The sequence below is a fragment of the Bombus flavifrons genome, chromosome 10, assembly GCF_040668555.2.
Source record: "Bombus flavifrons isolate JBK064 chromosome 10, iyBomFlav1_principal, whole genome shotgun sequence".
NCBI classification, from domain to species: domain Eukaryota; kingdom Metazoa; phylum Arthropoda; class Insecta; order Hymenoptera; family Apidae; genus Bombus; species Bombus flavifrons.
Genome location: NC_138451.1, coordinates 12,346,094 through 12,369,248, shown reverse-complemented (window position 1 = coordinate 12,369,248; position 23,155 = coordinate 12,346,094). Strand labels below are relative to the sequence as shown.

Below are 23,155 nucleotides of genomic sequence, written 5' to 3'. Positions count from 1 at the left end.
CGATCCGGCGCACGCCGCGCCGTAACCCACACCGCTGATTCCCCCTTCTCCTACGAGCTCTCCCGTCGTTTTCGTCGTTCCTCGTGTACCAACGACGTGCAACCGACGCACAGCGTCGCGACGCATCGCAGTCGATACGAATTACTCTTATTCCCTACCGGCCGCGGCGATGGCGAACTCCCTTACCGGTTGATCGGTCACTGGCGTCGATCGTGATTCGTAATAACGATCCAAGGGCTCATAACAAAAACGACGTTCTCTTACGCTTATCTGCCTCCAACAGAACGAGAGAATACTTGTTGCCGCAAAAACAGAGTACCTTTGAATCTGTTCCGATATATCTGAATTTTTGTCAACGCAACGTTTAACGTGTTGTCTAATTGCCGGCAGTACATTTGTATTTATATCGCGAAAGAACTATAATATATTGTTTTTTTAAGCGTCTATTTGGGCTAATTGTTACCCGGGTTGTCTGGATAATCAACGCTTTACTTCGATATCGTTAAACCTTCCTGATACGTTGGAAACGCGTTATTCCATTGATACGACCCGTACAGTATGAACGTGCTGTTCTTCAAATACTTGGAAACGATTCACGAAAAGCGGAATTTTCTTCTTCGCAGCCTAGTGCCCCGAGAGAATCCTACCTTTCTCCAAATGTCTGGTCAATCTAGTAAATTAATCAATATTTATCGGGCTGCGCAGCCGTTTTAGTTATTATTCATAACGACCGGGCATTATGAATAATGACGTACTAGCCGATCGACCCGTAACACACATACAAATTACGACGCTTAATAAATGATCAGTATACAATATAAATAGTCGCCTTAAACATATAATTAACGCCATACACGTCTTATCGATACAACGGATAATTGACTGTATAGTAATTTTGTCAACCTAGCGAATTATACGTTTGCAATAAATATCTTGTATAATCTCTCGATAATTATATCACGTCGTGTGTTGTACAAAGTGTTCTACATAACGCATATACTGTATTCAGGATAAGTTTTCATAATACGATCGAGTACTTTGATAAGCTCACGAATATCTAATTAAATCGTCAGGCTGTCGACTTATGACGGAGATTTTCATAGAATCGGTTCTATGAAAACTTCTGACTAATGCGTTACCCCTATAAAGCAAACAAATAACACGGTCGTACAATGTTAAGAAATTTGACACGGGTCGTTCTTATTATCAGCCCTTTGATTTCTCTATCTTTCGACTTGTGAAACGCGCGATACGATTGCAGCTAGCGGATAGTTGTAGTATAAGCGCGTGTGTCGTTTGCGAGGACGAAATACTTACCCTTTGGGGAGATATCACGGTCGTCGCCCAAGTAAAACGGTCCTCGGCGTACCACGATCTCGTGAACGATTATGGCGAAGCTGTACACGTCGCCCTTCTGAGTACCCTCCGGTGGTCGCCTTTCTATTCGCAATAATTCCGGAGCCGTCCACAGCTGCCCTGTACAAACAACGTTATTTTACGATCGTGCGACCTCGTGACACTGACACACACGCACACATATGCTTGCAAATGCACACGTACGTAAGCTGCTTCAATAATACGTGGCCAAACTTTCGATGGAACGAGAAAGAAACATCGAGACATTAAGAAACACGCTTTTTCTTCCAGTTGATTCACGCACGCATTGCCAAACTCTCGTATCGTATGGCCAGAATACGCATTTTTCTGCATCTACGATAAATTTAAAGATGCAGAATCCCACAGAATATAACGTACAGAAACGTACAAAATATCCGAAAGTGTAGTACTCGTTGTAATTTTTAATAGACGAAAGAAATTACTATCGCTACTACGTAGGTTCCATCTCTCTCGTTCTCTTCGTAAAAATTCCCAGTTTATATAGATATGATCTTGGAGCGCTCACCTCTCCAATAAGCGTAGCTATCCCTGTCAACTTCTTCGCCGCAATTCGGCCTTCTCAGCTCGTGCAGTCCAAAGTCCGCGATTTTAAGGACGAACCGCGAATCGACCACGCAGTTGGAGGACTTGAGGTTGCCGTGACTCTTCAACTCGGACGCGTGAAGATACGCCATTCCTCGAACGATATCGTGGATGAGAGATCCTCGAAAAACGCGGTCCAGTTTGATCTGATCGTTTTCCAATATGTCCTGTCGCGGAAGATCGACGAACACACGTTGAAAGTCGGAGCGGAATTTATTCGTCGGGTCGAGTCGAATGGTTTAGGGGAAGAAGTAAACTTTAATCTCGGCACTTTGATTAAATTTTTAATCGAGCTCGATAACAAATGCATGCTATGGATGAGAGGCTCCACCGGACTCGACTAAGTTAATCGCCTCCTACCAATTGCACGGAAAATGTCCGCTATCAGATAGCTACATGTATTAACGGCCAACTTCTTTTATCGAATAACCTTCGGCCCGCGCGCACAGTTTTATTACGTCCCTGTGAACTGCCGTTTACGAGTATTACCAGACTTACAGAATATCTGACAGGCTATTAAGGAATTATTAAGCTTGTTCGGCACTGTAAACTGCAAAGAACTCTACATGTTCTACATAAATTATTCGATGAAGATTTAATCGATCGTATAACAAGGTTGAAATGGATCTACTTCGTTTACAACCGTCGTATCTCTCGATCGTTGTTCCAGTCAATTTTGCTATTTGTATTATCGGATTTTTAATTATTCGATAGAACCTGCCATGTCCAAATTAATAAGGAAACATGTGAAAATTTTATTTTCAAACAGTATAACAGGCCACGTAATGGAACAAATAGAATGTTTTGATGGCTACTGAATGAAAAACGCGATACATGTACATTATATTCGTAAGATCTATAAATCTAATACGAATAATATAAATCTAAGACGAACCTGAAGCGATCCTTTTGGACAATATTCAGTCAAAAGACAACAATGCGGAGGTTCGACACAAGCGCCATAAAACCGTACTAGATGATCGTGTTGCAGGTCCTTCATCTGTGCGAACAGAACAGAAGCGTTATCGTCTGCCCTACGAAACTATGTCACATGTAGTGATTGAAAAACGAAACGACAGAGAAAGTTTCGATACTCGTAGCTGCAACGAGATCAATCGATTTTCAACAAACTTGTCTTTCGTTTTTTCAATCCACACGTATCTCGTTGCAAGTTCGAGAAATTTCCCAGTGGGAACGAGTACTTACCCTTTTCAATTCGAGCAATAAAGGCCGCGAGATTTCCACCTTATTCCTCGGTATCAATTTTATGGCCACCTTAGAGTTCTGCGACGAATCGTATTACACATATGTATTATCTTCAAAGATAATTCATTTTTACGCGCACTTTGATTTATAGCCTTGCGATTAACACGTTCGCTAACAGCATAACACACAAAGGTTACAGAAAAGAAAGTATAGATAAATACCTGTCTGTGTGGTTTTTTTTTAATTTTCAAGCTACTTTATTTATTACTCGGACTTAGTTCTAAGCTTCAGTCTTTGAAACTAAGCATTTTCAGACACAAATACTTTCACGCTCTCGTATAGAGAATAAAGAAACACCTCGATTGGTATATAGAAAAATATCAAGTTCAATGTCGAAAAATATCAACAACCTTGTCATCTTATGAAATAATCAACGTGAAAGTAACATTTGTTACACGTGTCCCTTTAAATTATGCGATCTTGTCTCAAAGATATATTTAGTAAGACCATTTAGGCGCTCCTATCTAGATTGCATTCTGCGTTATACGAAAATATAATGCGAGGACACTGTGATAGCGAACGTGTTAATAATTTTGAAGCGAGAAGTTTGAAAGAGAACTGAAACGAGGAAAGGAATGGAAAAATGGGAGAGAAAGAGAAAGAGAGGAGAGGGAAGAAAGAAAATAAGAAAAGTGAAAAATAAAAGGTTGTGTATACATATATGCGGATAAGGTGACGCATAAAGTATCTAGAGACGCGTCGCTTTACCGTCAGTAAGGTCGAACCTTGTAAATTCCCGTTGGGACATAGACGTTTCTATCTACTCCACCTGGTAAACTGACGTTTTCATCCGAGTATATAGTCTGTAATGAAAAAGAAAGATATTCACTTTGGTTTGATTCGTTTTCAGTTGGCTCTGGTGCAGATGCATCCTGCAAATATTTCTCAAATATCTCTGACACGAAGGAAAATCCTATTCGCCACCCAAGATAGTGTAAAAATAAAAAGAATTTTCTCGTCAGAGTGCTGCGCCCCTTCCGTATTACGGGCGGAAAGAAGCATAAAATATTTTTTTTCCAAATTTTCAATTTCCGATGGAAGTCGTGTTCAAATCGTATAAGCTCTAAAAGATCCACGAATTGAAACAAATGGACCGTTTATTTTGAAAACAGTATGAAAACAGAATAAAAAATTCGCGTGCTTTAATGTGAACTTTTTACTTACTAACAATTTATTATTTAAATCTTAAAATATTCGTATGTTTTGATCAATCGAAATTTCGTTAATATCCGGAATTACATAATCATTTATTTTGAAAGTGGCGTAAATCCATTTCCTGTAAACTGTAGTCTGTTCAGAGACTAAACAGTAGAGGTAGTAATAATAATCAAAAACAAATGGTATAGCGAATGTAATCCTAACTTCTGTATCTAAAATATGATCGCAGATATGGATGTGAACTAGTTGTTTAAATGCGATTCAGCGATATACTAGTAAATTGTTATTCCATTTATTGAACCATCGTTATTATTGAATTCGATTGTCGTAATTAAATGTAATTATGTTTCAATTACTATTAAATTAATTACATCTATATCGGGTTGTGTCGAAATAGAAACTTATCGTATTGACATTTATAAACAAAAGCGAATTAAAGCATAAAACATAAATTCTACATAATTGAAATTTAATGAATCGTACGACTCAATAATTTCGAAAGTGTTGATATGAGTCCAATATTACTGAACCCTGACACCAAAATCTCCAAAGAAACTATTTGTTCGATAAATTTACACCTACTTGAACAGACAGAAACGCGGACAAACTGAGAAGATCTCATCAGAATTGTTCAATCGTTGGAGACGCAAACACTTCAATATTTCAAAACAAAGGAAGATGTATTTACACCACTTTCAGAATAAACCATTAATATCAAAGCATATAGACAACGATGTTGATTGTTGCATTAAAGCGAGAAGCTTATATATGAATATATATAAAGTATAAAATATATAAAAATATATATAAAATACTACAAAGTATGAATAAGATGTCAGCTGACTGATAAATACATATACAATACATTTTCAGTATAAAATAAAATTGTTTATAACATAAAAAGTATGCAAACAAAATGTTTATACACCTACTTTCTTTTTCATCATTTTAACGTCTAGTCGATTCCGCAAGTATCTCCCATATATATTTTAGAATAAATGTCTAAATACTTATGAACAACGGTAGATAAGAATTGCGCGCTGTTTCGTCATGATACAAATATAATGCAAAAATAGAATATTTCATATTCACCAGTTGACTACCGCGCATCTTGTTCGCAATCAACGAATACATGGATCCTCGCGTTTTTGCATTCGGTACGAAGATAATGTCGTGCCACTGCACCTTCCACGTCATGGAGGCTATTTCCGCTTCGAGCTTAAAATGCCTGCAAGAGGAAAGAAATAGAGAGATACGTTTTCCATTACGTAGTTGCCGAGCAATGATTCGGATAGTCGATTTGAAGAGAGCTGTACGGAAACTCGTTGGCTTTTCAGCTCGCGAGTTGATCCATTTAACAGCCTGTTTAGTATGTGAGAGTTTAAAAGCGTTCTAAGCCGCTTGCTAATTCACGATTTCTCTAGGGATCTTGAAATTAATAGGATTACTAGGGTAGGAGAAGGAGGGCGAGTGCTGTTTCGTGATCGGAGATAGAAAAGCGATCGATTAATCATGGTGCGCTTACCTGTAAATGAAGGCCGAAGCAACGGCGAGAACGACGACGATAGAGCTCAACACCATCGAGAGAATAGCGTGTCCTGGTAGAGCTACGGAGAAAGAAGAAAAGCAATCGAAAGGTAGAGGTAAATTTTCCCATTAACGTCAGAATGTTCATGAATAATATTAAAAGCTCGGACAATATTATTTCCTTCGAAACGCCTTGAGATGTAAAGTACACATGCACATATACGTTTCGTATTATAATAAAGATCTCGATGTTTACACGAAAGCGTTGTTCGTACACGTGCGTCTGACGCTTAGAGGAAATTTTACTTAAAGAGATATATCCATCCTGAGTCGTCTAAAAATAAATTTCCGACTCTCTTTTATGAGAAATTACAAAATGAGAAGTTCGGATTTTTTCAACGATACTAATGTCACTTTTGAATTTGCTCTCCGATTCAAAGGAAAGAAAAGAAATAAAGCGGGGAAGTACGTTACAAAATGATAAACATCGGTAGCTAGCCACTCCTGGCGAGGACTGGAGAATTTAAAACAAAGAAATCCCTCTTGATTCGCAGATTTATACGATAGATTCTAATCACAGCTTAGAATTTTTGAAAAATTTCGGTGATTACAGAAATGGCAGCAGATCGGAGAGAAGAAATCTTTTACCAAAAGCGTCGTCGATCTTAAAAGTTTCCAAAAAATCAAGTTACTAAGATGAAAAGATCTCCAGGATTAAATCGTAGAATAGATTGCGTAGAATGTCTCCTCGAAATTTGTAAAGTTTCATCGTCGTTTCCTGGCGAAACTGGTCGGGTCGGAAAATATAGTCGCAAGAAGAAAACGAGACAAGATTTGAGATAATATTCTGCTTTAATAGATTTGAATAATGGATCCCTGTAACTCCATAAGAAATTTGAATTTTAATAAGCTGGTAGAATATTCTATGCATCTGAAACTTTAGCAAAATCAAAGCGATGTATCTCTTTAATATAGTAACGCGAAGTTATGAACCGAGATGCAAATGACTTACAGTTGTCGGGACACAGGGAGCCATCGAAGCCGCAAGTAGGTGTATCCGGTGGTGGTTCCGATCGGCCACCTGACCAGTGAATCCTCTTCCCGGCTATGTATTGCAACGTCTTGTTGGCTCCGTAGTAATTAGCCACGATCTACGACACACACAATATTCTCGGTGACCTCGTTTTCGAATAGGCGCGCGCGTCTTACACGGTCAAATATTTTACCTCGAACTTGGACGTTTCCGGGTTCATGTTGAGAAGAGAATAGTCCGCTATTCGATCGCCGTTCTCGTCGATATTCACATCTCCGGTTATACCTGTAACCGAGCGATTCGCGTCCATCGTGTGACTCGATGATCGTTGATACGTAACAATTAAGTCAATAAGGGTCAAGTAACAACAAATTGTTGTTGAAACGTAAGAAAGAAAACTGTTTTTCGGGCCAACTATAGTAGCATAATTTACAAACGAACGTAAGAAAACCACCTTATAGACCTTATATACCGAAGGTTCGCTCTGTTATAGAGAACGCAGTTTCTATAATATCAGAATCAACACGCTATAATTTTACAATATTTGATAAGGGATTAATAACGAAAATAACGTTAAGCGTTGAAAGAAAATTCATCCATAAAATTGAATAATATAAATCAAGAAGAAAGAAATTACAAATAAAATGTTGTATGAACGCATTAACATTTTAGTCCTTGGTGAGTCGAGAAAACTGGATAAGATGGAAGCGTGCGAAGCGGAAAGATAATGTAAGAGAAAATCGAGGCCGCACCTCTGAAGCTTCTACCCCACATTCTTCGGGTAAGATTACCGCCATCCAAATTCACTCCGTCTGGATATTCCGGCAAGCTCTCCTTAAGTGCAAGGGCGTAAAGGAGCACTGCATCGTAGAATGCTGTTACGAACGTCGAGACCGAATTATTTCCAAATGTGAAGTTGTACTTGGTTTGCGCGAGACTTTTTACTTCCCTCGAAAAGTTTAAATATTCGGCGTTATCAGGAGTTCGGGCGGTGACTGTTAGCAGCGACTGATAAGCCTTCCGGGCCTTCTCGTTCCTTTCTTCCGTGTCGGTTTCTACCCTCCATGGCTCCCTCGAGTTGTTGTTGCTGAAACGATCGAACAATGCTCAACGGCGTTTCTTCTTTCGCTTTTTCCCATTTATTCACTGTTATTTAAATCATTCTTCGTTCACGAGATATCGTTTCGAAGAAAGATCGAGAATGGTCTGGCTTCGATTTGGGTGAAACTTTGGAAAATAAATATATATATGTCGAGTTATCGTTGGGATTAGGGGCGTTTAACGAACAGAATTTAACAATTAGCCGTGGCGATTAGATACTCGAGATGCTAATGACAAGAATCTTAGGTTCAATAACGAATCCACGGTCAACAGCATGGCAAATGCGCTTACTTCTCCAAAGCCCAAGTAGAACTAAACTTACCTGTTCACAGTCCAAGTGGAACTGCACTTACTTGTCCACAGTCCAAGTGGAACTGCCCTTACTTGTCCACAGTACAAGTGGAACTGCCCTTACTTGTCCACAGTACAACTGGAACTGCCCTTACTTGTCCACAGTACAACTGGAACTGAACTTACCGATCCACAGTCCAAGTGGAACTCACTCATGTACTTTTCTCTGTACCTGTCTGTACCCCTCGGGTCAACTATATTTTGAAGGAGAGCTATACAACTACTCCATACATCTGTTAGGTAAAAACATCCATCCCGTGACCGTGATTACGTTTAGCGACTTCGTTTAGTCACTTCGAGCCCAAGCCTACTGTCGTAAATCTCGGGCAAACATACTCGGATCAAATCATAAACAACTACTAAGTTTTATAAAAACTTATAATAAAAAGTGTAGACTAAAGTATTGGGGATTTTCCTAAAAATTCCAAAGGAAAGGCCCCGATGTTCTTTCATCTCCGACATATATGTACATATTTTCCTAACTGCGATAGATCGAGTTTAATGATAAATAATTCGAAACCGATGGTGTGGCATATATGCCATGCAGTGTCTCGCAGCAATGATGGACCACAACACATATGTCATTGGTATTTTCAGTGGAAAAAAAAAGAGGTGCAGGAAATGTTTCGCGACAGGAAGACGGAAAAGTGCTAATTATTTTTGCAGTGGCTGCAGAGATAATCCAGGTTTATGCTCGGTAGAGTGTTTCGAGAATGATTTATATTACTCAAAAAAATTTGTTTTGTTTAGCTATATGTTCAAATATATCTTTGTGTTTCAGTAAAAATGTCATATTTCCTGCGCGTGTTTGTTCTGGTTTATGTAAGTATAAATAATGTTTATATCTATTATATACACGTTGTATAATTTTTTTTCTGTTGAAACAAACATTATTGCCTTTTGCGTGTTTATCTTTTTGAAATTTTAGTTAAAACGCTATTTTATTCGCATGACATACATGTTACGTCACGTAGTGATCGAATATCAAGATTATCGCGGATACTCGATGACATACCGTGTATGTCATAACGTAGTTTTCAATAAAAATCCTCTAAACCGTATTTTTTTTTATTCCTCCATCGATTAGTTTCCCTTATTTTTTATTATAAACGCAAAAAGACTTTTCATTATTTGGCAGAGTTTGTTCAAAAGGAAGTCTCGAACGTATCAAGAAGAGAAATTGCCCTGCAAAATTCGAAACAAATCCTCGCTCGAACCTCCACCCAAAGCTTCGCCCAAACCCTCAGGGTGAAAGGTTAAGGGTAAGGTCGGTCCGTTCGTGACCCTTACTCTGTCAGTGGATCTCGATTCCGACACCAAAGTCCGGATGCTTTTGAATAGTATCGCAGAGATATAAAAAAACGTTGATGTTCCTTTTTATCCGCCCGTTACATTTTATTCTACTTTCCTCTGTTTCTTCCAGCTTACCTGGACGAAAGTTCTATGGAGAAGAACACGTATTCTCCGGAATCGACCATTCCGAGTTGCTCGGCAGCTAAAAGAATTTCTCTGATGGTCGTCGAATTGGCACACATTACTACAACTGAAACAAAGAAAAACCTTTTTACTTTTCCATCGTCTTCGCTATGCCATTTACGTGACGAGACACTCTACCAATTCCAACCATCGTATTTCGCGCACCGAAATAAGGTCCGTTCAAAATTTTAGCCCTATAGGATCTCGCACACCATTATTTACAATATCAATATCAAAGATAGGTATTCTTGTCAACGAATAGGGAGACACGCGTGCTCGTCTCTTGTTCTTTGACTTTTCACGTTCTTATAGGTCAAGATACAAAGATAGAGTGCGCGATGCGTATAGAAATATAAAGAGAACGCTGCACAAAGGTGCCCCGTGTCCTCGTCCAATTTACGCATGCAGCTTAGTATAATAAATACGTAAGTATAACAACGATCAGTCGGTAAATGACTGATTAGACGCGGCCAAAAGGAGCCTCCATGCAGCGTTCTCTTCATATTGCCATATCGCGGCCACTTACACGGTAGCTTACGAGCCCGCGTACTCTAACTTCATATCGCTCTGTTTCTATATCTTTAGACATTTTTCTTTCAAATTTCAAAATAATTTATCCTCGAACGGTATGAATGTAACGAGCGAGTTCTGCTGCCTCGCGCGTATAAATTTGCTGCGACAGAAAAATAGAAATTTGGAAAAACGTTTCAAGAAAAACGACGGTCAGACGAATAAAGGAGATCGACGTTACTCGAAGCAATCTGAACGAGAGGCCTTAGGCATTGGTTTCAACTTACTCCTGACAGACTTTGCGAGGAAGGTGAGCAAGTTTCGATAATCTTCGACGGTACTCGACTCCTGGTTGAAGTTTTTGTGAACCGGTGTCTGATTGAGGGCCGTGAAAATGGCACCCAGAGTGAAGTGACACTCGGAATTGCCGCGGCTGCTCGCCATCTCGTGATTGTGATAAAGAAGTCCGACGATCTTCCATTCGAATCGCTTCAAGATATGTTTGAGCGCCTCGCCTACCAGTCGATGGGAACCCATCATTCTGGTCAACGTTGGATAGTGTTCGCCCTTGTGACGGAATGCCTCGGCCTGAGCACCCGCCGTTAAGACAGGAATACGCCATACGCCCGCGTATCGCGCTACTGGCGCGATCGCGTAGTCGCAAACAGGACCAAGGAAGGCATCTGTGTTCACAAACGTCCACGAGTTCAAAACCCACCCTATCTTTCTCGCCATTAGCTCTTCTTAATCGTCATTGAAATTACGACTGATCGATTCATCCACGTTTACGGGGTGTTAAAAGATAAACATGCGATCGTATCCTACCACGCGCCCTCCGTTACACTTTGCAGCGTTCCGCTTAACGCTGCTGCGTCTAACACCGTTAAAGGCGTATTGGACGTGAGCCGTGTCGAACAGAAAGACGTAGCAGTTAGCTTCATCAGAGATAAACATCGGTAATCTGTTTCTGCTGGCATCAGCTCAGGACCAGAGAAAACTCGATATTAGACGTGGCAGTGTTATAATCGCATAACGCTTAAATCAAATCAACCTTCGTTTCTCTTTCACTTGCACTTGACGAACGAGCGGAATTGAATGTAAGAGCGAAAATACTGTGGTCGTTTGCTTGCCCATAGAGAGAAGTCGTGGAAGTACCAGAGTATTTCTAGTCTGAAACGAATTTCTATACAAATTTCGAAATAGAAAGCCTCGCTTTCTTGATCGTCTTGATATCGATCTAGATTCGTGCTTCGTAATCATAGCTTACTTTTTTTTAAGATCCTATATATTAGACGGGATTTCGTATGGCGCAATCGAAGTTGAACGTCGCGTTGTTCAGAATTACAAACATTGGTCACGTGTGTGAACCGCTTGATCCAGCGATATAATTTCATCAACAAGTTTCGTTCTACTTCGTCATCCACCTTTTTGCTTCTACTCCTCCTCCCTTTCCTTCCCTCCTCTCTCCCTTTCTATTTATACCTATCTACATGTAGGTACGTACATTTATTTTTATATCCGTCTTTATCTTTCCTTGTATAGCCAAGTGAAACGGTAATCTCCTCGATCTTATGGCCTTGCAATACCATTTGCAGTTTACGAAGGAATTTCTTATCAACGGTAATTCTACGAGAGATTTCGTCCAGTTTGCGATCCGAGCTAAGATGCGAAAGCGTGTTATCGTAGAATGCATATAAAAGGATCGAACAGCAGAGTGCCAAGACGCAGAGATAGTTAGAGGACTGTTCGGTACCTACGTAAGTAAACGGTGGAAGATTAATGCTGCAAAGCGGTCGTGAATTTCGTGGCCAGTCGAGAGAATGATGGTCGGCAGACGGTTTACATGCAACGTAAGTTCGATCGCGATCGAGCCTTTCACGGTATGGAAGAATCACAATGAAAACAAAATTATAAAATTCAAGACGAGCGACTTACAGAGGAATCATCGTTTTGTCGGTAAGATAAAAGCGTTGTAAATGTAATATCGGCGGTAGCCGAAATTATTGTTTCATTATAATATTTTATTATAATATTATGTTTCTCCGGTAGAAGGTAATTCGATCAGAAAGTTTACGAAAGGAATATCTGCTATTATTTTGCTCTAATAGAATACCATAACACGACAAAATGGATTTTTAAAATACTAAACTGCATTAACAAAATTGGTGTTCGTAATCGTCGAAGCTCGTGGAAGCTACTTTATTGTTTGAAAACCTCTTCATCTTCGGGTCGTTTAATTTTCTCGAGTGTCGAGTCAAACGAAGAAGATTCCTCCTCTATTGAGAAAAGGAGCATCGATATTGTTTCAAACAACGAGTGAGAATAATCTAATTACAAATTAATTGCAAACACTGTAATTTGATTGTAAAATACACGCATATAATGTATTTAATCTTTTAAACAAAATTGAAACGTATAACTTCCGACTCGATAAAAAGATAGTAAATACGCTTCGAATTATAAATTTGCCTGATATAAATTTCATTTGGAAATTCCCTAAAGCAGTTCCTCCGATTTTTTATTTACAACTATTCTAGAAATCGCTAGATCGAAAAACAAGATAAGCATCTCGTATACCTATTCTCCTCTCTGCTATCCTTGCCAATTTATCCAAATCTCTTTCATGCTGCACCCTAAAGAAAGATAAACACGCGTTTCGCCTGACTTTTACTCGCATTTTTAATATCGACAACTCGGTTTATGGGAAAAGTTTTAAAAAGTCATCGCGCCCTGTAGTTTGTAATATCGTATCGCAAAATGTTCGTACGCGATGAAAGAGAAAAAATATGAGGTGCGTACGATGCTCGAACAACCCTAAGTATTAGCAAGTATCCACCGTGACGAATAATGAGCGAATTTACGCGTCGACGCGGTACGACATAACACGGTCACCGCTACGTGGTAAAACCGTGTTTTTCTCTCTGAACGTCCCGTTCGATCGATACGACGCGGCCAACGAAACGCGTTTTACCTCCGATACGGAAATTCAAGCACAGTCCGCATATTCGAGAATGCCAACTCGAATACGTGTACTAAAACGTGTACACGCAGCGGAAAGAATGGTCGCTGCTGATGATTTCCGCGTGTTCGATCGAGACTGCTTTTTACTGTTGCTCGTCACGTAAACACAGCCTAATACGACCGCTGCGTGATACGTACGATCGGCCGCACAGTACGATATACAATGGACAAAAATCAAAACGATCATTGTTCGATTTTGATGTTCTTATTCGATGATATCGTCAGTCTGTAGGCAAATGATACGAATACAAAGAAACAGTGTAAATTCGCAAGCTTGTTCAAACATGAATGGACCAAATACGATAAAAACGATTACTAAATAAAAGATAGAAATGCGAGTAATAATTCACGGAAGAATCGATAGAGGATCAGCGAAGCTCGTTTGTCAATTTTCGTCAGACGGTGCTTGTTACACCTTCGATATTGGGAATTTGAGCTAAGATACGTACAATTCTAGTTTCCCTATCAATTTCAAATCGTCCTGCGATTTTGATTTCATACTGAAAGATATTGTATTATATTGCTACATAATCTTGTCCTGCTACAAACTGCAACATTGGATGCTCTTTACCTTTTTTTCTTTTCTTCAGTGAAATTACGACTCGTTAGAAGCCTGTTCAAATCCGATTAAACATGATAAAAACGATTACTAAATAAAAGATACAAATGCGAGTAATAATTCACGGAAGAATCGATAGAGGATCAGCGAAGCTCGTTTGTCAATTTTCGTCAGACGGTGCTTGTTACACCTTCGATATTGGGAATTTGAGCTAAGATACGTACAATTCTAGTTTCCCTATCAATTTCAAATCGTCCTGCGATTTTGATTTCATACTGAAAGATATTGTATTATATTGCTACATAATCTTGTCCTGCTACAAGCTGCTACACTGGATGTTCTTTACTTTTTTTCTTTTCTTTAGTGAAATCACGACTCGTTTGAAGCCTGCACATCTAACCACGCTCATTGCAAGAAAATTTTCAAAGTTGCAGAAAAACTCTGTTTCGTGTTTCTTCGCTGAAAAGAATGGAAAGATTGGTTCCCGGCATCGACACTATTTACTTAAACGTTACTGTGTGTGGTTAGACAAACGAGTCGCCATGTATCAAGTTTCAGGAAAACTGCACATTGCATTCATTTTTGTATCTTTGTCCGAAATTCTCATTCAAATGTCGCAATGTGAACGCGAGAACGTGGCTTGCGAATCTGACGTACGAACGTAATCGGCGAGTTTTGATTTTTGTCCCGAATTCTCGTTCAAATGCCGCACTGAAAATCGGGTAGAAGAAAAGGAACCGTCAACGCGTTTGCCCCCGTACCGATTTCGATTGATTTTCCGTATTACTTCGACGCCTTTTACTTAGACATCATTTTTTTCTTTTTAATTTTTTAAACCATTTATAATATTTAATTACATATAATATAACCTCGAAACAAAAGCAAGTAAAAATAGTTTGTTTCGATATTTTTACCGCAATGAACGCGTTAGATCGAGCCTTTGCGGTCGTATATCTGTCTTCAAACTCCAAAGCACTTTTATCGTTCCAGTCGTATGTCTACTCTCAGCTGCTAAAGCAAAAAGCCATTCCGATTGTACATCATGCCGACAGGGGAAATTTCTCAAGCCAGAAATTCAGAAATTACGAAAAGAGATACGTCGAGCACGTACAAACTGTTGGTACTAACGATCACCCTTCCTACTAATTTCTCAGGCCATCTCGTCAAACGAATATTTCGAGCAACGTTTAATTAGAAAATAATTTTCAGAATTTTCCGAATTCCCGGCTTAGAGAACGTCCCTTGTGGGATAACGTGCTTTCGAAATAGAGTTCTAAACGGAAGGTATCTTGTCAGACACCGATGACCGACAGCGTATTAAACGAGCTAACGTTAAAAGAAAATGACTCATCCTCTATAGTTATCGCGATTCGAGGCACAGAATGACAATGATTCGGTTAAATTCGCGGTAGCAGATGAAGAGGGAGAGGGGAGGAAGGCATCGCCGTACCAGAAGAGAAGTAATTAAACGGAATTGAGAAGGTATTTAACGAGCAAGATGCGCTGTCTTTTGAAACGACCATCCGACTGTTTAAAAATTCGAGTTATCGTGTTACTTTCAGCGGCGTTTCGGTCTGTGTATTTCAGCGGGCACGCGATTATTTACGTTAAAGTTTCTTATTCCTCCTGCGGAATTTTGTTGCGTTTCCCTGTCAATGTATATTTTTAAAACATTCTGAAACGACTCTATCTTCTCTCGATATTCACATTCGCGAACATCCATTTTATTTTGCAATAATTCTTGCGCGACTTGTGTAATATTACAATCAGCTGGCAGCCAAAGTTTTTGTATTTATAGCCAAACACATTTATCTTTTCGATCATACAGTTCTACTGGATCGACCGAGCAACTGCACCGAGCTGTAACGTTAAATTGGTAAGAGATCGAGCAAAGATTCGTAAAGAAAAATTAAGCGGTTTCGAGTGGCGCATCACGCGGTGCAGGTTTTTAACGGCGAAGGTGGAAGCGTTTCAAGAATCTTACGGCCTCGTCTAACTCTTCAAATGGAAGTATAAATACAAAAAAGGTGTATTGGTTTAAAAGACGCTTGTTCTTCCTCGTTTTCCATACGATAGATTTTCAAACATTGAAATCAAAATATCTTTTAAACTAATCATTTTCTCTCTCTCTCGTAGAGAGAAAATCTTTCTCGTGAAATCTTTGAAACGCTTCCACTTTCGGAAAAGACACACGCACGCGTGATACATCGCTAGAAACGAATTAACTTTTCCTACTGAAATCTTTTCCCACCTCCTACCATTTTCGCGTTATAGCTCGGCCAAGTTGCGTGGGACACCCTATGTAGACCACACATAGTACAATCTACTAACTGGAATAGTTAAATGTCAAGTGATGTTAATTGCACTATTCGCGATCCTAAAATCAAATTACACAAGAAGTTCCTTGATTTTCACAAACAACAAAGGTTTCGATCGAAATTGCACGACAGCGGTGAAATTACGACGTATCCAATCTGTGCAGAGAATTTTACTTTAGCAAATTACACGGCTCGACAAAGGGAAGAAAAGCGAGATTTTCGGTTGATTGGCCGAGGATGAACCTCGGTCGTTGTTGCATCGATGGTCGATGGCCGATGGTCAAATGCACGAATGTAGCTGATAATTAGCTATCGTAATATGACGTCAACCGAGCACGATGTTCGGTCCCTTTCCGCTCTGCGGTTCGCCACGACCCCAAGCGTCTACGACGAGACGCGCGACGATTAACGCCAAACGATGGTTCCGATGGAGGAGGCAGCGGACGCGCGAGTCGATTTCCGCCGGGACGACTCGAATCGAGTCATTGTAGAATAGCGGATGATCGTTGTCATCCGATAACGCGTTCCACGATAAAACGATCGGTGACTGTACGAGAAAACGTGGTGACGGCCGAGTGCGTAAACAATTCTAATTTTAGAATCCGCGATAAGCGAATCGGTCGAGCGGAGCAAAGACCGGTATTTCTTTGAGAAATCCAATTCAAACTTTAGTTTGACTAGACAAATTTCGGGATGAAATAGAATTCATCGAATAGAAGAGAGGAGCAAGGAGAGGAAGATCGGATCTGTTGAACGAAGCGAGTTGCTTGGCAAATGCGGCACGAATTCGAACGAGCCGAAAGAGAGATCGAGTTGGTGAAATAGTAGGGCGAAAAATTCGAGAAAGTTACGGAAATGAAAGAAAGATAACGACGAACGACCTGCGGTCCGGTTGATGTAAAAGTCGAATGCGGCCAAGGGTCCCTGGATGCTGGAGCATTTCGAGTCCCGATGATCGACCGTGATGTTCCATCCTGGTAGAAGTCCCTTCGCAGAGCTAACTGCTTTCACCGCGAGTAGAACAGCTGGCAGTATCCTCGGCATGCTCTGCTCGTGTCGAGGATCAGCCGGCGCTATCACTGCCAGTCTCACCTCCTTTTCGAACCGTGGTCGCGTTTCAATACACTTCGCAGACTGAATGATTACCGTGTTATTTGCGCTCGCGCTAGCACATATCGTTGTCAAAAACAGCGTCAGCCTCACCGATGGAACGCTTCCGCGCCTTTGCATCTCGTTTCGATCGCTACTTTTTCAATTTCGTCATCCCTGCACGCGACGCGCAACACGCCCCAGTCCGTTTAATCTCGTTGTTCGCGAATTCGCGCGCCGTCTCTTCGCAGCGCCGATCGACCGTGCATTTTCACCCCCTTTCTGTTTTTACTTCTCGCTTAGAGATACAAAGGTGTCCACGTCCCCCACCGACGGTATGATTCTCAGGCGCCAATTTCGCGGTCGCGTGTTGAGATCGTTGATCACCGAATCGATGGTGATCAACGTGTCATCGCGAACAGAAATGCGTTCCCTTTCGCACACAATACAACTTCTACTCTGTATGTCGTAGCGATTGCGCGCGCATTAGTGCCGAGCCGAGTCTTCGAAATTCAACCATGCCAACGCGAGTTCCATCGTTCGAATCATAGAAACGTCTGTACTGGGTAAGACTATCTAGGAATTCTCATTTCTCTGGTAATTCGACGAGTGTATACTGCGTCTTTATAACGTTAACCACTGCGTAACTTAATGACTATCAGCGTACGTATAATCCACGGTACCACCTCTTTTGTACATTGCTCAATCTCTGGTACAACGTTAATGACAAGTTGTAACGAAACTCATGGGGTTTAAAAAGTTCAAGTTTACGGAGAATTGGACGAATCGCGAAACGTTGACTAGAAGCGAGAACTTAAGAAAAAAACAACGGTTCTCCCTCTTTTCCTTTCTTCCTTTCTTTTTAAAACAGTTTCAAGAGAGAGAGAGAGAGAGAGAGAGAGAGAGAGAGAAAGGGAGAGAGATCTTCTTAAAACGCCTCGAGAGAATCGCAATGAAAAGCGCGTGTTAATTCGAAAAAAAAGGAAAGCTTCGCGGGCGGAACGAGCGAGCTTGGACCGCGCGAATGAAACTGACAAGCCAATCTCCAAAGCTCTCCCGCTTTACTCTGAATCGCGACCACCACCGATGCCGGACGATCGTTCTCTTCCTTTTCCTCTTCCTCTGTTCGCTCCTTCCGTCCTTTTCCCCTCCAACACTAGGATAGAAGTTCGTACGTGCACCTTGCTGCGCCGATCGCGAAGATAGGTAGGAGAACGGTAGGAACGCATGCGTTTGAACTTTGCACATCCTCCACGTTCTGTCAATCGCCCTCTCCTGCCCTTCATTTCCGCGTGCTCTCGCTCTCCTCGCTCTCCTCGCTCGCAGTATCAAACATTAATAATCAAAATTGGTATTACTATTGTATGATACAGTCGTTACAAAGGCTTTTTCTCTTTGTCTCGATCTGAAACTTGGTACAGCGACGATAGAAAATTTGTACGTACATACTGTGCATGCTGTATGAGGTATTTTGAAACGTCAGCACTGTAATGAGGCACGACTGTTGTTATATTGGTGTTATCGTGTAATGTCATTATATTGGTAAAATTTAAAATCAATTTGCAAAGTAATATATGGAAATTGTAAAATATTCATTGCAACCATACACTTGGCAGAGATCGTGAAAATATTTAGACATGCAGGTGGACCATATTTAGTGAGACCATCTTTAGTGCTAATTACATATATGTTAGAGACAATTATTCATGCTGTGCATTAAGTTTTTACTAATTGTATGTTTGCTGTGTCTTGCAACTTCTACGTTTTTAAATGTATCTTCGGATTGCTCTCGTTACAGCGTTAACGAAATTGCAAAATGTTTCGTATAACACACAGAATATATGCATAAAAGATTTCTTTTTATATCGTACTCTGTCACTGTATATCACGTAGCGCATTCGTTACAAAGCCTTTCTTTTCTCAAAATCTCCATTTGCAAGTCCATCGATGAAATCGGTCTGTTTTCAAGCAATTGATCCCTGAGGAATCGCTTGTGAACGACTTCTTGGAATAGTGCAGATAGATCATACGTTAAACGATCTACTTAAGGTTAGCGACAAATTTATATTAACAAATATTAAGAAAATGGAAACAAGAGAATGAAAGTAGGAAGACAACTCGTCTTATCGACGGACGAAGAACAACGCGTAAATTATCGACAAAAGGTACGCTTGTTATCGACGGACATAACAGGATTCGCTGACTCATACCGCGTCGTTCAAACGCGAAACGGCAAATTCGCATATCTCTGCAGATTTAATTGGTGAACCGGTAAATGATGAAAAAAAAAGACAATATCGATCAGAGTAAAAGCAATCGATCGAGGGAACCTTGTAACACTTTGGATGGATATCGATCGCGTGCACTTTTTACATTATTTGTTAAGAAAACATTTAAATATAGACTTTGCGACGCGTCTATCGCATATCGCACCGTAACAGAGCAATAATAGAAACGCTTCAGCTTCGTGATAACGAGTTGTGATAACACGCAGGAAACAATGCGATAACAGTGACTTCGGTTAATTGATACGGGCAATTAGATCAGCGATCGCACTCCTGCCTTCCTCGATCCTCGATCAAACATGAAGAAATTCTAACAATTGCGAACAATCGCGAAAACGATGCACGACGAAACAAGTTGACCTTCTGAGAAGACGTTCTCGAAGACAAGAAGAACGTTTCTTGTCGAAATGAAAGTTAAAGTACGCGATTGAAGCGTTTTGCCGTATCATATAGGTATGATCGCGTACATATTCATCTTGGCAAAGGTTCGACAGTTTTCGGTAAAATTACTTCGTTGCCATGCAGAGACTGTTGACGTTCCCTTTTAACAACATCGATGTAACACCCCCGGTGAGCGATCATGATAACGAAAAGTATGCTCAAAGTCGAAGCGCCGAGATAAAAAATGCGCGTCAAATTAAGTTTTTATCTAGGCTACCGCGTATACGCGGAAACGCGTTATACGCGTCTCTTTTCGTTGCATCTGTTTCTCGTAGAATTTCATCTAAAATCGACTTATTGTTTACTCGCAGCGGGAAGAGCGAGGCAGAAATGGTTTTTGCATTGGTAGTTCAGCGATCATTCGCGTAAACGTTTATAACATCGACCAGCGGATTCGCCAGGCACGCCAAAACGTGTACATTTGTACTTATAGTTAGAAGCGACGGTTAGTTTTGGCGGGACTCGTCAACGATGGAAAGCGAATATCGAAAATGTCTGGAAAACTTACCACTGTACGACTTCCCCACGTGGGATTGCAACGCCTCTGCGTAATATTCGGGAACGGTAGTTTCGACATCGAACGTACCGAACGTAAAGTTTGGCTGTTTCTTGATAAACTCTACCATGGACTTCATCATTAACTGACACGTGTGTTTGCCAGTAAGCTGACTCTGTCCGCTGGTCGCGTACACCAGATGCACCTTGTGCCATTCGTATCTACGATAACGTTACAAGTTAGTCGAGTCCAAGTTAAACCTAGATCGCTTTTAAACATATTCTGTCGTTGATTAAATCGTTCGCTGATTCTTCCTTCATTTACCGATTCATTAAAGCTACGAAAAAGTTGGCGAGATCCCTGAAGGCCACATTTCCGATTCTAGTTGTCATAAAGTACTCGTCCTTGCATTCGGTCTTCTTTTCCGTAAAATCGTAGGTGAATCCACCGGTGGTAATTAAAGGCGAGCCGAAGAATTTCACCACTCTGCCAACAGACGCTGAAATTAAACATCAACCTTGAACGTACGAAACCCCGTGGGCTTATGAAACTGCTGATAGATCGCTGCGTTACTTACCCACGCAATAATCGCAGGCAGGCCCGAGAAACAGATGAACGCAATTCAAGAAGCTATCGATCGCGCCACTTTGAGCGTACATCGCGTCGCAGTGATCATCCTGCGGAAGAAACTTTAATTTCAACCAGTAGGGTAGAAGTCCTCGCGATCTGGCTTCGTAGACAGCCAAATCTGTGAATGCAACCGACAACCAACAAGCTCTCTAGATTGTTCCCATACGTTTACAATAATTACAATAACATTTTCTTATGCCGTAGCTACTGTCGCATAAGAAACAACACGGATTCTGTACAACAAGGGAAACTTACCGAGAACCGGAAGGACTTTCGGCAACGCGATATCGAACCTAGGATCCGCCGGCAGAAGAACCGCTACTCTCAATTCGCAGGAACTCACACCGTCTTGATTCTTCTTGCAAAGAGCTTCACAGTCGCGGGCAAGTTGTACTTCGCGACAGTTCACTTTTCCATTCACCGGACACCAGCCAATTAGCCAGGCGATCGTCAATGCAACGATCCAATTGGTATCCATCTATGTGCGACGTCCTACGCTTTTCCCTTCAAACGAGATCGGTGAGCCGCTCTGAACGTTTCGACGACGATGAGTCCTTGTTCGCTACTACGGTTTCGCGAATATCACGACCAACGATTCCTCTCCTGCTCGAATCCATCCTTTTCCTTGTAAGTCTTCGTTTCGCACTCTAATTTCTTCTTCCGGTCGTTGCGCTGTCAATCGAAATGAATCAATGCTGGATGATTCGATATTTTTATATTTCGATTCAAACCTAACCGCAACCTAACCCTAATGGAAAGGAAACCACGACGCGATTTATCCTACCAGTTCTCTCCAACTATTCTCGGATGCTTCCTCTTGGAATGGAATGTTTCGGCGCTAACCCCTCCGTACCTACCATAAGATTCTCACGAACGATACGTTTCGATCCGAGTTTCATTGATCAAAGTAGTAGCGATCGCTGAAAATGGATTTCGCGCGGCTAACGCCGCTAACACGTCCCCTGTTTCAACCCCCTTGTGGCACGACGCGAGATCCGCCCGAGGATACGAAAGAAGAAACAAGCTCCCGAGAACGAAAGGAGTACTACTGACACTCTGGATGATCTTGAACCGCATTAGCCAGTCACAAACACCCAAGTACACCTCTCGTACGCTCGTGTCGTGTTATCGCTGATTTTCTATCGCGTCGATTGATAATAGCTATCGAAAGCTTCGCTCACCTCCTCTCGCATTTTCTTCGACAGTTTCGAATAATAATAATCTAACGCCGTTCGTTTTTCGTGTATACAGCTCCATCATGACGTATGCTTCTTTTCTTTTCGTCGCTGATATCTTTTAACAAGAACCGCGGTATCTCATCTCAAATGTGAATATCTGAATTCTACTCTCTCGGTCTCTTTGCGAGCTGGCTTTACTGTTCCGTATCATGGTATGGACAACAATTCACTTGTCTTGATAACACCTACGAGGGTCGCATGATAACTAATGCACACTCTCTCGTCTGTATCTCGAGAATGAGAAAAGAGTTACAACTCTGCGTGACCACTTATTTTATAGCTACATCCCTCCTTTATAAATATGCCAAGTGTCGATAAGTTTGCTTGACGCAGTCACCAACAGTATTGTTTCAAGTGAGATTGAAAATGGATGCGACGTCAACGAGATTCAAGAAACGTGCAGTGATCGAGTTTTTAAAGATGGAAAACGTTAAACCTACGGAAATTCATCGCCGTTTACCGGCTGTGTGTGCTACGATATCAAGATCATGAAACATTTGCGAACACGTATATGACGGTTTTGGAATTCAACCGAGATGATATCGTTACAGCACGACTTTCGGCCGCACACCGCACACACAACACCTGATGCTCTTGCGAGTTCGAAATTTAAAGTCGTTTTGCAACTGTCTTATAGCCCACATCTGGCACCTTCGGATTTCCATTTCTTTCCAGA

General features: G+C 41.0%; 1 protein-coding gene across 11 annotated transcripts in view; it reads right to left on the bottom strand.

Moving 5' to 3' along the window:
* LOC138184424 (atrial natriuretic peptide receptor 1) overlaps positions 1-23,155 on the bottom strand; it is a 37,388-nt gene that overhangs the window by 11,052 nt on the left and 3,181 nt on the right. The window contains exons 1-17 of one of the 11 annotated variants that reach the window (XM_069122315.1): positions 22,423-22,938; positions 21,497-21,913; positions 21,189-21,359; positions 20,936-21,110; positions 20,624-20,832; positions 10,690-11,085; positions 9,845-9,959; positions 7,717-8,051; positions 7,158-7,249; positions 6,944-7,082; positions 5,930-6,011; positions 5,497-5,632; positions 3,972-4,049; positions 3,187-3,264; positions 2,876-2,980; positions 1,904-2,147; positions 1,318-1,476 (exon numbers count right to left, since the gene is read on the bottom strand). In XM_069122315.1, the coding sequence (XP_068978416.1) occupies positions 1,318-1,476; positions 1,904-2,147; positions 2,876-2,980; positions 3,187-3,264; positions 3,972-4,049; positions 5,497-5,632; positions 5,930-6,011; positions 6,944-7,082; positions 7,158-7,249; positions 7,717-8,051; positions 9,845-9,959; positions 10,690-11,085; positions 20,624-20,832; positions 20,936-21,110; positions 21,189-21,359; positions 21,497-21,719 (2,737 nt within the window). In that variant the 5' untranslated portion in view covers positions 21,720-21,913; positions 22,423-22,938. Of the gene's footprint in view, positions 1-1,317; positions 1,477-1,903; positions 2,148-2,875; positions 2,981-3,186; positions 3,265-3,971; positions 4,050-5,496; positions 5,633-5,929; positions 6,012-6,943; positions 7,083-7,157; positions 7,250-7,716; positions 8,052-9,844; positions 9,960-10,689; positions 11,086-11,906; positions 12,117-12,155; positions 12,302-12,979; positions 13,509-17,181; positions 18,415-20,623; positions 20,833-20,935; positions 21,111-21,188; positions 21,360-21,496; positions 21,914-22,098; positions 22,139-22,422; positions 22,939-23,155 lie in introns of those variants that run through there. The other 10 variants (XM_069122316.1, XM_069122314.1, XM_069122317.1 and 7 more) reach the window with 10 other exon arrangements.